Source organism: Antedon bifida, chromosome 2 (genome assembly GCF_963402885.1).
Source record: "Antedon bifida chromosome 2, ecAntBifi1.1, whole genome shotgun sequence".
Taxonomy (NCBI): Eukaryota; Metazoa; Echinodermata; class Crinoidea; order Comatulida; family Antedonidae; genus Antedon; species Antedon bifida.
Window position 1 is genome coordinate 6,736,498 of NC_136227.1, and position 15,998 is coordinate 6,752,495.

The window sequence follows — 15,998 nt, forward strand, 5'->3', positions numbered from 1 at the left end:
GTGTACAATAAAACCAAATTAATTGATCTAAAAACTTTTAGGCCTATTAAGAGTTTCTATCATATCTAAAAAGTCGGATAAATCTATTTTTAAAAGTTATTTTTAGGTACTGGTACTTATTACAGTGGTTTAGGACACAGTAGCACACATTATGTTATATATCCTACTGGAATGATCTATTTTTATTTTCTGATCATATCTGATATATCTGATATCTGCTGCCCATTTGTCAATCGCTGGATTGTTCTGCATACACTGGGACATCCTCGTTTCTTTTTTTCTGTTGCTCTCTCATAACAGTAAGTTGTGCATATTATCGTTTGATAAAATAGGCTTATTTACTCAATTATAGTTAGTTGTCATTATGTTTAAATAGACATAAGATCTTCATGGATTTCATCATAAGTAAAAAGGTTCATCTGGATCACTGTATAGTATTCAAGTAAATTTTCTTTTGGATGATCCAAAGTCAAATAAAAATCGTAAAGCTTACGTTTTTTACTCTAGCTTTCGCTGGTCAACGACGCAGCTTAATCATGAGTGAGTCTCTGTGACTTGGACTTGTTACCATTAGATTTCGTATATGGTATAGCGCCATCTATAGATCGTTCAGGTTTTCCCAAATGGGATTGTCGGGGCCTCCTCTTTAGTAAGTTATTGTACAATTTTGGGAGTTCCAAACCGCCGTCATCTCTGTTCATAGTGTTACCATGTTTTCTTATTTTTATTGATTCTTTTATTTTTCTGTCTTTCCATGAAGATTCCGTGCCTAGTATTTTTACGTTCCAATTTGGTAAGTGAGTGTGAGTGGTCATGTGATCGGTGATAGCTGAGTTGTGAACAATTTCTGAAGCTGAATTTCTGGCTGAACGTGTTAGGATCCCTGTACAATGTGAAGTGACATCTGCTTTGTGTTCTTTTATCCTTGTGGATAAGGTTCTAGCTGTTTCTCCTATATATGCTTTTTCGCAGTTGTTGCAATTTACTTGGTATATTACACCAGATTTGTCATCATTTTTTATTTTGTCTTTTGGGTGAACTAAAAGATTTCTTAATTTGTTTTGTGGAGTAAAATAGGTGTTGACATTGTAACTAGATAAGCAGCGTCTAATTCTTTCTGATATTCTTGGTATATATGGTATCCCTATGTTTCCTTTGTTTTTGTTGGTTGTATCTTTTGTTTTTTGTTTGACATTTTGTTTTCCTTTCTCCGATCTTTTTTGGATTATCTTGTCCATGGACCAATTGGGGTACTCGCACCCAACGAGCGCATGTTTGATCTTTTTCATTTCTGTTAGTTTTTCGTCTTTTTTAGTGACAACTTTTTCACATCTGTCAACCAGAGTGTTTACCACACTTAACTTGTGTTCCAATGGATGGCAGGAGTGAAAATTTAAGTATTGGTCTGTGTGGGTCTTTTTTCTGTAAACTGTCGTCGTCAGGTCTCCATTGTTCAGTGTAATTATGATGTCTAAGAAGGGTAATGTATTGTTAGACATATGTTCAGTTGTAAATTTTATGTTACCTGTTTTGTCAATTGTGTTTAAGTGTGAGTTTAGATGTTCCGCTGATCCCTCTGGAATGAGAGCTAATATGTCGTCAACATACCTTTTCCAATATGTTGGCTTCATTCCGTCTGGTGCTGTTTTCAGTGCTTTTTCTTCTAAGTCCTCCAGATACAGATTTGCAACGATCGGGCTGATGGGACTGCCCATGGCAATACCGCCAATCTGTTTATATATTTTTTCCTGGAAGCTGAAATAAGTGGTATTAATTACAAGTGATAGTAAATCTATTATATCTCTGATGACCATGTTTGTGCGTTTTTTCAGTGTTTTATCTTGTGAAAGTCTCCTTTCTACTATTTCTATGGCTTCTTCGGTAGGGGTTTTTGTGAAAAGAGACACTACGTCAAACGAGACAAATGTGTGATTTTCAGGAATGTCAAGCGTGATTAGTTCCTCAACTAGTTGTTTTGAATTGTCGACGTGGTGGCAGGAGGTGCCAACCAACGGAGAGAGGATTTCAGCTAATTTTTTGCCCAAGTTATAGTAAATGGTATTTATGCAATCCACAATAGGTCGTAGTGGAACATCAGGTTTGTGGATTTTGGGTAAACAGTATAACCTTGGTGTGATTTCCTCAGTTGGGAATAAAGTAGCTTTCTCTTTATTGCTAATTTTCTTTTCATCTAGGAGCCGTTTTAATATTTTAACATACTGTGTTTTGTATCTTTTGGTAGGGTTGTGGTTTAAGGCTTGGTATACCTTATCGTCATTGAGCATCCCTTGGACTTTTTGTATGTAATCAGCTTTGTTTAGAATCACTGTTGCCCTCCCCTTGTCGGCTGGTAGGATTAATATGTCCTTGTCTTTCTTTAATGAATCTAAAGCAATGTGTTGATCTTTTGTAATGTTACTAGGTGGGAGTTTTACGGAGCTTATGATAGAGGCCATTTTACTTCGAAGCGCATCACGGTCGTTTGATCCCACTAAGTACGCTGCTTTTTCACTAGCTACGATCAAGTCTTCTATAGGCTTAGTCGTTGGGGTGACGGCAAAATTTAGGCCTTTCTCCAGTAATGATTTTTCATGTGAATTTAGGTTTCTGTTACTCAGATTAATTACCCATTTTTGTTTTAATTGGTTACCTGTTAGATCTGCATCTTGTGTTAGGTTGTCTTTTAATCGTTGTGTTTTTGCTTTCCATGTATCCAGTTTCTTGAGTTGTCGATCTCTTGTGCGTTTGAATTCGCTTTCTTTGCAGTTGTTTACGTGATTCCGTATTGTGCTTTGCATCCCTCTGTCGTCCACAAGCTCTTCCAATTTCCGGTCACACCCCCTGGCTTTCCGTTCAAATTTTTCGATATCCTTGCTGACGTTTGTGATTCTTTCGTTTAAGAGTAGTTTTTCTGCATGTTTGATTATCTTTTTTCCCTTTTCAGTCTTGATCGGCACTCTCAACTTCAAACTTGTAGGCGTTATGCCCAAGTTTTTGCAACGTAAACTGAACACCCTGTGATTTCTAAGGCGCGAAACTTTCTTTTGAATGTTTTCATAGTGGCGTATAAATTTCACCGTTTCCTGTCCAAATCCTCTACGAACATTAGTAAAAAGGTTCATCTGGATCACTGTATAGTATTCAAGTAAATTTTCTTTTGGATGATCCAAAGTCAAATAAAAATCGTAAAGCTTACGTTTTTTACTCTAGCTTTCGCTGGTCAACGACGCAGCTTAATCATGAGTGAGTCTCTGTGACTTGGACTTGTTACCATTAGATTTCGTATATGGTATAGCGCCATCTATAGATCGTTCAGGTTTTCCCAAATGGGAATCCTAACATGTTCAGCCAGAAATTCAGCTTCAGAAATTGTTCACAACTCAGCTATCACCGATCACATGACCACTCACACTCACTTACCAAATTGGAACGTAAAAATACTAGGCACGGAATCTTCATGGAAAGACAGAAAAATAAAAGAATCAATAAAAATAAGAAAACATGGTAACACTATGAACAGAGATGACGGCGGTTTGGAACTCCCAAAATTGTACAATAACTTACTAAAGAGGAGGCCCCGACAATCCCATTTGGGAAAACCTGAACGATCTATAGATGGCGCTATACCATATACGAAATCTAATGGTAACAAGTCCAAGTCACAGAGACTCACTCATGATTAAGCTGCGTCGTTGACCAGCGAAAGCTAGAGTAAAAAACGTAAGCTTTACGATTTTTATTTGACTTTGGATCATCCAAAAGAAGATTTCATCATAGCTACAGTATTAGTATTATTATATTATCAATTTACTAAAGAATTATGTTTTGTTGTGTTTGCATATTGGGTAAAATCATAAATTAAATACGTTTTGTCGGGTCCACCACCATCTTATCAACTCTTGCCTCCATGTAATGTTGGAAATGTCTAATTTTGCAAGCATTGCACAAACCATTAGAGGAAGGGAAGGCGGTGGTGCAGGCTACTTTCGGTTACACTTTAGCGTATCTTAGAATAGGCCTATAGCGGAATTCACAAATCCTCTACAAACAAAACAACTAAGTGAAATAATCAACAGATATCAGAAAAATCAATGAATAGTTTTAAATTAATTTAAAGAAAACCCACTAAAAATTACATTGCAGAATTAAAAAATAATTTTTATTTAATATGAGCACATCATAAACATTTCATTTTTATAATTCGGTAGACACTAAAACTTGAGACTACCCCCTCTCTATTAGAACATAACACAAAGCAAATTAATTATCTTATTATAAATATTCATGTACTAAAATTGGTGATGTATTTCACCTAATCGGGGATTCCTCATACCAGAATATTCAGATTTGAAATTGTAATAGAATTTATTGATTGACATGATCTACAATTTACCAAGCGTTTTGATACAATTTTTAGAGTATTTTATCACACGTATTTTTCTTATAATTTATTTGATTATACTGTACATGTTATTATATTACTCCAAAAAAATAATAGATAAGCGCCTCCCCCTAAAAAACGGCCCCCATTACCCCCCTACCCCCCCCCCCCCCCCTGAACAATCACCTTACCCAACAAAATGTCCTTTTAGGGGTGTCTCCTGAATAGGAGTTGCTGTTTAAAAACATAATTACAACGTAAATTGTTCGTTTTACGAGTGAGTGTCCCATGCAAAGTATTAAAATATTTGGTGATGAACTTAAAATGTTTGGTGTTGCCAATTAACTCGCAGTGGGTAGGCCTACGTTTAGCCGGACTTAAAAATAAAGTATTATACGCGTAAAACAAAATAATCTAGATATTCATAGAGTAGTGTACCGCTACCGATCTCAAGCAATTGTGATAGCATTCAACATATCAAATATGATTTAGTCAACAGGCCTAATGCCTGTACTGCCGTCCGGTACTAGGTAGAGTAGGCGCCCTACATAGTTCCGTAGAGATCTCCGATGGGAGTAAACTGCAATAGGCCTACTAGACAGCCTTGATTGCCAACAAACTAACTTGTTGGTGGCTTTTTTTGGTGTTAACTCGCAGCTAACATACTTACTTGTTTCCACCCACATTTAATTTGTTTATTTCACCTGGAAGGCGTAATTCCTTTTAAAACATTTCATGATAGGCCTACGGTATGAATTTCAGGAGCCGAAACACCATGTATAACCAAAGAGGAATACAGTGTTGAACGAGTTAGAATAGTGTCCGTATGATATGATCAAGGTTATTTCCTCTTATAATAACAAAAGAACATTATTCTTTGGTATTTGATCAGCACCTATGCTGAACGGCAATGATCCATTGTGCACTCCGCCCACGTTGATTGTGGAATGATCCATTTTCTCATCTTGGTTTGTTCAAAACAACTTTGATATAAAAACTTAAATAGGCTTAATTGAGGTTTTAGCAGATCTAAAATACTTCTATCTATAAAATATATCTAGTTTTCAGTCATTTTTAGGCACTCATTACAGTGGCATACAGCACACATGTGACAGCATTATTACATATCCTACTGAAATTTAGGAGCTATCCTGAAATGGTAGATTCTATAGAACCACTGTACATGAGTATATATAAAGTACTGGGTAGTTTTGTGTAGTACTTTCTATTCATTCAAAACCACCAGTGTTCCATCTTTTTAAACTATTCTTTGCTTGCATTTATTGGCAAGTGGTAGCTTTTCTGCATACACTGAGATACCGTCATCATTTTTCCTTTTTTTTCTGTTGCTATCATAACAGTAAGTTGTGCATATTATATATCGTTTTGATAAATTTAGGCTTATTTAATCAACATTTAGTTGTTATATTTATTTAATATAGACATAATAAGATTTCACCATATTAAGTTATGTTTTTGTCATAAATAAATGAAATACGTTTTGCGGGATCCGCCACCAAATATTTTATCTACTCTTGCCTCCATGTAATGACACAGTCGGACTTTCGGGACTATGATCGCGAGATCGTTGGTTCTAATCCAACGGTCGTAAATAATTGGGATTATGAATAGGCCTAAAGTAAAATTTGAGTGACTTTCTGTCCTAAAATGACGTCACGTAATTTAGGACGGAATGATCCACTTTCTCATGGGTTTTCTAGGTATACAATATAACCAAACACTTAATGATCTAAAAACTTTGATAGGCTTATTTGAGTTTTTAGCAGATCTAAAATACTTGGATATATCTATAGTTTTCAGTTATTTTTAGGTACTCATTACAGTGACTTAGGATATATCACACATTATGTGAGACTTATCATCCTGAAATGGTAGACTCGCCCACTCCACTAACTATAACTTCTCCATGATATGGCCATCATTTCTCTTTTTTTTTCTGTTGCAATCATAAAACAGTAAGTTGCATATTATATATCGTTTGATAAATGTAGGCTTATTTAATCAATATTTAGTATGTCTATATTTATTTAATATAGACATAATAAGATTTCACCATATTAAGTTATGTTTTTGTGGTGCTTGCGTAGTGGGTAAAATCATAAATTAAATACGCTTTGCAGAACCCACCACCAATATCTTATATACAGCTCTTGCCTCCATGCCACACAGTGTTTGATTTCGGGACTACTGATCGCGAGATCGTGGGTTCGAATCCAACGGTCGTCGCATTGCGTTTCACTATCCTTACTTACTCACTATCCTCTCTCCACCCGGGTGTACAAATGGGTACCCAGTAAAGGTCAAGAAACAACTTTGCGTTGATTACTAACTGGATTGTGGGAGTATGTTTCCTTACGTGTTTGATCAAAACATGACTGGGGTAATGTACAGCACTTGTTTCGCAACATTAGGTGCTATATAAATCCAGGATATATTATGCCACAAACCATATTGTAAGAGGAATAGCAAGGCGGCGGCGGCTCTTTTCGACTAAACTTTAGCAGTACTTTACTTCATTCATTCCTCCATGATCTTACTAAGAAGGTAAAATACCGGTAGTGAACAGGGGCCGGATTTATCAAACTTGCTTAGCAAAAAAATCGTCTTAACTTTGCCTTAAATCCTTGATTTTGCCTAAGTCAGATTTATCAATATATCTAAGCAAAAAAATTTGCTTAATTTTGTCTTAAATCTAAGACGAACAATACCCTGCCTTAAGATGAAAAATTTCGTCTTATCTCATTTCTGCAACAGAAACATTCTTTTTTGACAACGCGAGCACGCTAGGCCGGAACATTGAACATTCGGAAAGGCTACGCTAGTGCGTTTTTCGCTGTACTACGGACGCTAAAATAATGATATCGATCTTCATAAAGATGGCCTAGAAATTGGACGAGCAAAACTAATATTTTCGGGATAGGTACGACCAAATTGACTAACTTTTAGAAAACTGTATCGGCTGCCAAGGGTCGCTGTCATTGATAAAAATAAATAAATGTTGATTTGATTTAAGTTTAGAGCGAATGATTTTTGTATGTATTTCCGACTGTTGTGCTCTTTCTCTATTTCAAGTAATAAAAACAATAGTAGCCAGAATGCGCCCTCTCTTGTTGGGAGTGAAAATACGGAGATAAAATGTTATAGCGCCGCCATCGCTAAGAGAAAAAAGCTAATACGCATGCGTAAGCAAGAATTTTTCGTCTTAAGACATAATTTGCTGCCCTCTAAAGTTTAATTTTGCGCATGTGCAAAGTAAAATTTACCTAAGACAATTTTTCTGCTAAGACATTGCTAAGACGGTTTGATAAATAAGATTAAGTTATTTGCTTAAGCACTTCTTAAATATTTCACCTTAAGCAAAAATATAAGCAAATATTGATAAATGCCAACCCAGATATCTGAAAAATCAAGTTTTAAATTAATTCTAAAAAAAACCACTACGAATTTACGTAATCGAATACGATAATAATAAATAAATATATATATATATATTATATAATGAGCACATCATATAAAACAGTGACGTCTGTGTTGACTGTTAAACATGTGTAGCAATATAAAGACACGTTTAGGTATTAAACCTAGGTTTAATTTGCCATGTGTGGAGCTCATGTATGGAGCTTTTTTCCGTATCGTATGTACGCAACGCTAAACACGTACCTAAACATGTTGACTGAACATAATAGGGACATGTTGACTACTAAACAAGTGGAGGAAAACAACATGTAGCTATAAACACGTTTAGGTTTTAAACACGCTAAACATGTAACTATACGTGTTTAAAAGCTATAAATGTGTATAAAAGTGGATACAAAATATATGTTTAAGATCTAATATTATTACTACTACTACTACACTAGTTTACAGTGTACATAGTGTATACCCATGACTCATCTCGTGAATTTGTTTATTATTATACTGTACTTGATATTTTATATTACTTTACAGATGGAAAGAAGAAGAGAAGAAGAAGAAGACATACATATTGATATCCGGTGTAAAGTTGGAGGCGGATCTTTTTCCATCATAGTTACAAACAACGATACCGCCAATGTGGTTTTACAAAAAGAAGCCGAAGATGTCCCCGGCGGCGCTACAGGACAAGACGCTGCAGCATCAGTACACGATGAACACACTGGAGTTGCTGGCGCTTCGGCATCACAAAAGATGGAACACACCAGAGCCTCTAACAATGCAGCATCACAAGAAGAAAACACCACCGGAGTCGCTGGCGCTGCTGCAGCATCACGAGAAGTAGGAAGCACTGGTGGAGTCATTGGCGCTGCTTCACAAGATGTTTTTGGAGATAATACCCTCAATTGTTGTACTCCAATTCAGGAGGTGGGTGAAAACGGCCTTGTCATGTTTACCAATTTTCTTAAATTTGGCATACAAGAAACAAATGCACAATAATCAATTGGTATTACCGATTGTTTATTGAATTTATGGCATTAACAATTATTAATATCATTTTACTGATTATACAAAACACTTTTTTCTCTCGCTCTCTCTCCCGTTATGATGCAAGAGGAGAGGAATGAAGATCTTCTACTGTATAATCTAAGGGACGAGGAACAATAATGATACGCGCGATTCGAACATTGATCTTCTTGTTATCAGGCCCTTCAGCAGTATACCAATTTTTTGTATGAACATTAATCATGATAATGTAAATAATGATTTTAAAATTTCATAGTAGACTTATACGTGAATATCCAAAGTTATATTCTATAGGATTTGATACATTTCGTAGGCATAGGATAAATTGTACACATTTAAAGATTTTAGATTTTCCTACCTATGTCGATTCTTGATTATTCCAACTCCCCAAAAAGTCATACCCGTTTTAGTTTTTTTTCTTTCTTATTGAATTATTAATGTATTCGTTGTTACGGATCAAATACTTGTTGACAAATATATTTTTGTGACAGGAGAGTAGGTTTATCATTTAATTATTAATATTAGTATTATCACTGGAAGTTATTTGTGACATAAACTCAGTCCCATTATCCTATGAGTTATGCATTTGTAAAAGAACACAGACGTCGTTTCAGCTTTTCTTCTCTTTTAACTATTTTGAGATTGAGATTTATAGTAATGTTATAGGCTCCTGTATAGATACTGTATATATATTGTATAAAATAGATGAAAGACATTCTATCGGGAATTGTTTTTTAAAATAGTTATTTTTTATTAAATATAAAAAGTGGACATTTTTTATTCATATATAGGCCTAATGGTTTATATTATTGTATGTATTATTGTTTTATAATAAAATAATTAGACACGTGAATACTATTACCTGTATCTGACATTAAAATGGTATATTCAAAAAATAAAAAGGGAACTATATATCTGTAAAGAAACGATTAATTGCAAGTCCAATGCTCTAACCACTGCACCACAGTGCTCCACTATAATAATAAATCTTTATAATCTTTAAAAAATCATGTTCGCAGTAGCTTTATAATGTTATTATTATTTTAAAACAAAGGACTCCATACTCTACATAGGAATAGTTGGACACAATCCATTCAAAGTCGCAACTCTATGGCTCTGGTTACGAAAGATGTAGCGCGCCCTCATTATAATAGCGTTGCAGACTCGCAATTTTGTCTTCTCTCTTTTTGCTCAAAATACATACAACAATATGGCTGGCGGAAAGAAACTTACCAAGGAAGAAGAGCTTTTGCTCCAGGATTTCAGCAGAAATGTCAGCACAAAATCATCTGCCTTATTCTATGGAAACGCATTTATCGTATCAGCTATACCAATTTGTAAGTAGACTTAGTATTATTGGGCGATCTTCTTGATCAATGCTAGGCTAGTTTAGTTAGTTGGCCGTTCGATCGCGCTTGCACACCGCGGCTGGTACCTGTCCTATGTGTAGGCTACTGCCACGTTTACAAAATGATCTCTGCTGGTGGATTTATGAATGAGCTTTACGGAAGGAGGGGAGGTTTCTTTCCGATTATTTTGGTGATCCTGTAGTTTAAAATTCCGAATTATAATAAAACTGACCGCCAGTAACCTAATAAATAAATTTGATATTAACAAATTTTAAATCTCCGATTAGCCTAATTCATTATACTATAGCCTAGCTAGGCCTAGGTTAGGCCTATATAGGGATAGGGGCCTAGAGGCCTATATATGAATCATAAGATTGTTATTTAATTTGTATTTAATGTTGTTTGTCCACAAAAACTTTGTTTAAATGCACCAAACTGTGGATGTTGATTCGGCCCAGGGACGATTCTGCTCATTTACTATTGTCAACTTGGGCCAAGTTGGCTTGGCTATTGATATTGATTATTGTATTGATAACGTTTAATGTTTGGTTTTATTTTCAGGGAGACTGTGAAGGTACTACTACTATCTAGGTAGTACTACTACAAACTAGAAATATAACAATGTTATAAAGCAAAAACTATGAAAATCTTAAAATATATTTCCTAACAATTGCTGAAATTTGAAAATGAAATCATTAAAATAAAATGATAAATGGATTGTTTAATTTTACTTTTTTAGGGGTGTACTGGCGAATTCATCAGATGGACCTTGTACAGTCTGCAGTTATTTTTGGAATCTTCACAATCATTAGTACCTGGCTCGTTGCCTTCGCCTACAAAAATGTTAAATTCGTTCTCAAGCACAGGTGACTAAATTTATTTTTATTACTGATATAGTAGATAAAGTAACATGTTGGTTAGCACATACTGTAGGAAGATGGTAAAAAATGTGTTTTTTTAATATATAATTGTTCCCTGCCGACGACACAAAAAAAATATCACCTAAATTTGTACTTCATTTACAACACATCTACTTATTTGGTGGCCTCATCCCTACAACAGCAGTTTAGCGTACTGTACAGTACACTGGTCTCACGTACCCGCAATTGACCCCGAGTCCTAATTGTTCTCTGTGTTTATGCATTACAGTATGTCGTTCTATTAATCACGCAAAATAGAGTGTAACTAGTACCATCACAGTCATCCCTAATTTTGCCAAGATGTACAACTTTTTTTATTTTATTTCACATACATCCAACAGCGATATCACCAATTAAAGAGCCTTAAAGATGTATTATCCCCCAAAAACTAGAAAAATGAAGATTATGTTATTTTGTAGTTTTAATAAAGTTAATCACTTCCGTACAAAAAAAAATGAAAACAAATAATGTTTTCACTTTTAAAATGACAAAATAAATGGTTAAATTTCACCAAAAACCATTTGCTGGCAGCCAATTTGAGCATTTTTTGCTTTAAATTACAGTTTTTTTCAGGTAAATACATATTTTTTCGATCCATTTTTTGGTCAAAGTGGATATTTATTGTGTGACATTAAAATGGCATATTCAACAAAAAAATTTAAAAAAAATATATTTTCAAGGGGACAATACATCTTTAAAGAGTATATAATGAGTTTGTTACAGTGACTGTATGTGAACTAGTACACCGGGGTAACCCTCTACTCATCTCGAAAGATGTACTAGGTTCTTTAAAGTGCACATGAGCCAGATGTGTACACTTGACCTATGGTTTATAGTCCTTTTCCGAGAAGACTCGTTCTATCACCAGAACCACGAAGTGAGTGAGTCTCAAACCCTTGCTGATGTTATGGCAACGTATTACAGTTCCACTGTCTTAACCGCTCGGCCACTCACTCTAATAATATTTCCACATAATAGTAGGAATTGCCGATTAGGATATTTTGTCTCCCAAAAAACAATTTACTAAATGTGTTTGTTGAATATGCCATTTTATTGTCACAATAGTTATTCACTTTGACAAAAAACTGTATCGAAAAAAACCCCAAATTATTTACCTGTGCAAACTGTAATTTAAAACCAAAAAATAGTCAATGGATTTTTTGGGAACAATACATCTTTATCACTGAAATGCTATCTATAAAATTCAAACATAGTTTATATTATATTAAAATAAATAGGGACATCGTGCATAGCGTTTAGCAGTGTCCAGAACATAGCTCTCAACAGATATGGTCAAATAAGTTTATTCAGATGAGAGGATTTCTAGTTTCTACTCTGAATTTCAGTTCAAATCTTTGTGTATGTGAGTCTCAACTTGAAAAAATGCAATGTTGTGAGAATTTTTTAAAGCATGAGCAAACAAGAGAGAAAAATGTTAAAATACATTAAACTATAGAGGGTGCTATTATAAAATCTAGTGCTATCAGCATCTATACTAAATGACAGGCATGTAAGGCACTTTCAAAGGTTTTTGTTTTAGTAACTAACAATCTACAGATGGGCTTAGTACTGTAATAAAACATAATACATTATAAACAATATTAAAATAATAAAATTAAACCAATACTATTTATACATTATTGGAATGTATTTTTACATCTCTAAAGAGCTCTGTCTACTGTACACTATCAAACTAGTGTGACAACAAGTGTGACAACAAGTGTGATGTGTCCAAATATGGTAGTGATATGCCCAAATATAGTAGTGGCACATCACATTTTTTTTGTGACATAAACTTTGATAGTGTAGCCAGAGCTTTATACGATTGGGAGACAATTAAGTGGATGGGAAAGACGAACTGAAAATATCGGGAAACTTGGCAATTATTGAACGACTACGTCTTGTAACAGTTTGTACCTCTTCAATGATATCAGTAACAAAATACTTTTGTGATGACTGCCGTTGATAGTACAATATAAATAGATTTAAAAATTATGATAATAAAAGTGTTTTTTTTTTTAATTTGTCAGAATTGCACAGAAGCGGGAGGATGCAGTTTCCAAAGATGTGATGAGGAAGCTGACAGATACAGATAATAAGAAAATGCAACGCAAAGAAAAGGATGAAAGGTAAAAAGAATAAAGGAAAAATCTCCTCTAAATAAATACCTTCCAATTAAGGACCATGTTTTATCTATCCAGTTCAATTTAACTAGCACACTTTTAAGCTCTGTCTACACTATCAAACTAGTTGGACAAAAAAGTGCCCACATAAGGTAGTGATATGCCCAAATATGGTACTGATATGACATCATCATGTCCATCACATTTTTTTTGTCACATAATGTTAGTGTAGACTGAGCTTAAGAAGTACTGTATTTATTATAGATGTCATCAAAATACACAGTCAACTCTCCCAATACCGGGAACAGCATTGGGCTTTGCTAATGATATGTCTCGTTTCCAGAAATTTTAAATATGTTTTTGATGACAAGTTGAAAGTATTGATATTGTCACTTTTGGAAGAATACAAAAGTAAAAAATATAACTAGAGAGTTGTGAGCGAATGAATTTCTTAGTCTATTTAGTACAGTACAACAATAAATTACATCTTTTGGACCACAAGAAAAGTCTGGTTTTTGGATAGTTTTTGGGTTTTCAGAGAGTCCAATATTTTTGCACCAATTGGAGAGTCGACTGTGTTGCTATGCTGTAAGGTGTAACCAACCAAATATTCTGTGACTAAATCAATAATTAATATATAAATTTTGTCTTTTTTTATATTATAAATAATTCTTTTCTTTGTTTTAGAATTTTATGGAAGAAAAATGAAGTTGCCGATTACGAGGCTACCACATTCTCTATTTTCTACAACAACACACTTTATTTGTTGCTCATCGTGGTTGCTAGTTTCTTCGTGTTGAGCTCATTCGAACCACAAATGTATCCTTTTTTTCTTTACTATAATAATAAATGATACTGTAACAAATTTAAATTCAATTCAGGTTTTAAAAAATGTACAATTTTCTACAATTTAAGTAAACATAACAGTAAATAGCTTGAACTAAAGTTTGTAATGACTGAACCAAAAGCATGCAAGTTTACAAAGAAAGCAACACATTTTCAGTGGCATAACGACGGTGGCAAATGCCCCTGGTATATTACTTCTAAGGGGCCCTCCAATACTTGGTAGTTGCATTGAGGCTTCTCATACTCTAGGGCTCCTAATGTTTCCTGGTTTTAGCCAGTTAGCGCTCATAGCCGTTATGACACTGCACATTTAATAAAAGCAACTTCGAAAGTTGGAGAAAAATTCTTTACATTCTTTAAAAGCTGAATTGGATTTTAATTGTTTACGTAATTGTAATAATCAATATTAGCTATTTATTACACTCTTCAGTTTAAAATACATTCCACATAAAATGTGTTTTATAACTTCATAGGCTAGTTTTGTGTCATCAAATCTTCTATAGCGCCCTCTAATTATTTTATGTGGATGAGTTTAAAACTTTTCTATAGACTTTAAAATAAAATTATTAGTAGTAGTAAATCATATGTATAGAACACCCAAATAACTGACGTTCATACATTGTTTCCCCTAATAATAAATTTTAAAATCCTAACTAATGTTAAATCTTGTATTTTTTCCTTGACTGTATTTCCAATAGAAATTACATAGCATCGGTACTTATGGCGTCTGGCTTGCTAGCTCTACTATCAACTGGAACAAAATAAACATGAAGACGGACAATATCGGAAAAAATTGGACCAATCAAATTCATTAAATAAACTAGATTTAATAATTTTTTAAATGACAACAATAAAAAATCCTTTTCTGTTAGCCTTCAATTACAGACCACTTTTTAGTGTCCTAATACACTTGTAATAATCTTGTCTTATAGGCATACTTAGTAAAGACTGGTTGTAAGACTACTACTGGGTCTTTTATTGGTCCCTAATTGGAGTAAACATGTACAATTAAAACAATTAGATTTTTTTTCAGCAACATGGTTACCACATACATCTCTACTGTATTTGAATAAACTTAAAACATAACATCACGTTTCATGAAGTTTATGGTTATTTTTGTTGTCAAATGTTTTAATTAAAGCTCTGAAGACAGACATGCAATGTGTATAAACGCCCTCTAGGTTATATCCTTTCTACATTAGAAAGAAATACAAAGACGTAACCGGAAGTTGCGTGTTATGTATTTCCACTATCATTACGTAACAATAAACGTGTCTGGGTTGTAAATAAATATCTGAATACCGCCCTCTGTTTTATGAATAAAACCGAATACTGTAATTGTAACGATCGTTTTTTTTTTATTATTTATTCAGACAAAAAAAAATACATAATAGACACCTACATACAAAGATGCATAAATATAATACAAATCAAAAAATTAAACAAACACGACGTATAAGAAGGAGAAAATATATATAATATGTCACCTAGCTAGCTGCCAGGAAAGCACAAAAGCAGCCTAAGCCACTGTCGCCAATTAGGTCGTTGGTTCCCACTAAGACGCAACCAATCACAAGCGATGGATTATTCTAACTGTCACTTGGATTGGTCAATTCACTTGCGTTATGTCTCCGTCCTTTACTTTCCTTTACTTCATAGTGGGAACCTAGCGACGTTCAACTGGTTGTTTTAGCTTAACAAAAAAGATAGTTTTTTTCACAGAGAGTAAAATTTTTTTGAATGTCCTTAATAATGCTTGGTTCCCACTAGAGACGCAACACAAGGACGTAACGCAACGTAAATGAGTTGACCAATCACAAGCGATGGAATATTTGGACTGTCGCTTGTCATTGGTCAACTCGCTTACGTTGCGTTTACGTCGTTGCGTTACCTTTACAAAGCACTAACATGACAAAAT

At 34.2% G+C, this 15,998-nt stretch overlaps 2 protein-coding genes across 2 annotated transcripts; one reads left to right on the plus strand and one right to left on the minus strand.

The window, feature by feature from the left end:
* Positions 1-400: 400 nt before the first annotated feature.
* LOC144858702 (uncharacterized) lies at positions 401-3,122 on the minus strand. The gene has a single exon (XM_078714799.1). It carries the CDS (start codon positions 3,120-3,122, stop codon positions 531-533), a length of 2,592 nt encoding a protein of 863 aa, XP_078570925.1. The 3' UTR covers positions 401-530.
* Positions 3,123-10,018: 6,896 nt separating this feature from the next.
* Positions 10,019-15,171, plus strand: LOC144836074 (translocon-associated protein subunit gamma-like). Its single transcript, XM_078691254.1, has 5 exons — positions 10,019-10,179; positions 10,931-11,057; positions 13,142-13,240; positions 13,922-14,053; positions 14,779-15,171. The coding sequence occupies exons 1-5, from the start codon at positions 10,053-10,055 to the stop codon at positions 14,843-14,845; spliced, it is 552 nt and encodes a 183-aa protein (XP_078547380.1). The 5' UTR covers positions 10,019-10,052; the 3' UTR covers positions 14,846-15,171.
* The last annotated feature ends 827 nt before the right edge of the window (positions 15,172-15,998 follow it).

Bases quoted from the DNA above. Each gene is read 5' to 3' on its own strand.
- LOC144858702 (XM_078714799.1), bottom strand. From the start codon at position 3,122: ATGAACCTTTTTACTAATGTTCGTAGAGGATTTGGACAGGAAACGGTG.
- LOC144836074 (XM_078691254.1), top strand. From the start codon at position 10,053: ATGGCTGGCGGAAAGAAACTTACCAAGGAAGAAGAGCTTTTGCTCCAG. The intron at 10,180-10,930 runs GTAAGTAGACTT...TTACTTTTTTAG, and splicing joins CGTATCAGCTATACCAATTT to GGGTGTACTGGCGAATTCAT. The intron at 13,241-13,921 runs GTAAAAAGAATA...TCTTTGTTTTAG, and splicing joins CGCAAAGAAAAGGATGAAAG to AATTTTATGGAAGAAAAATG.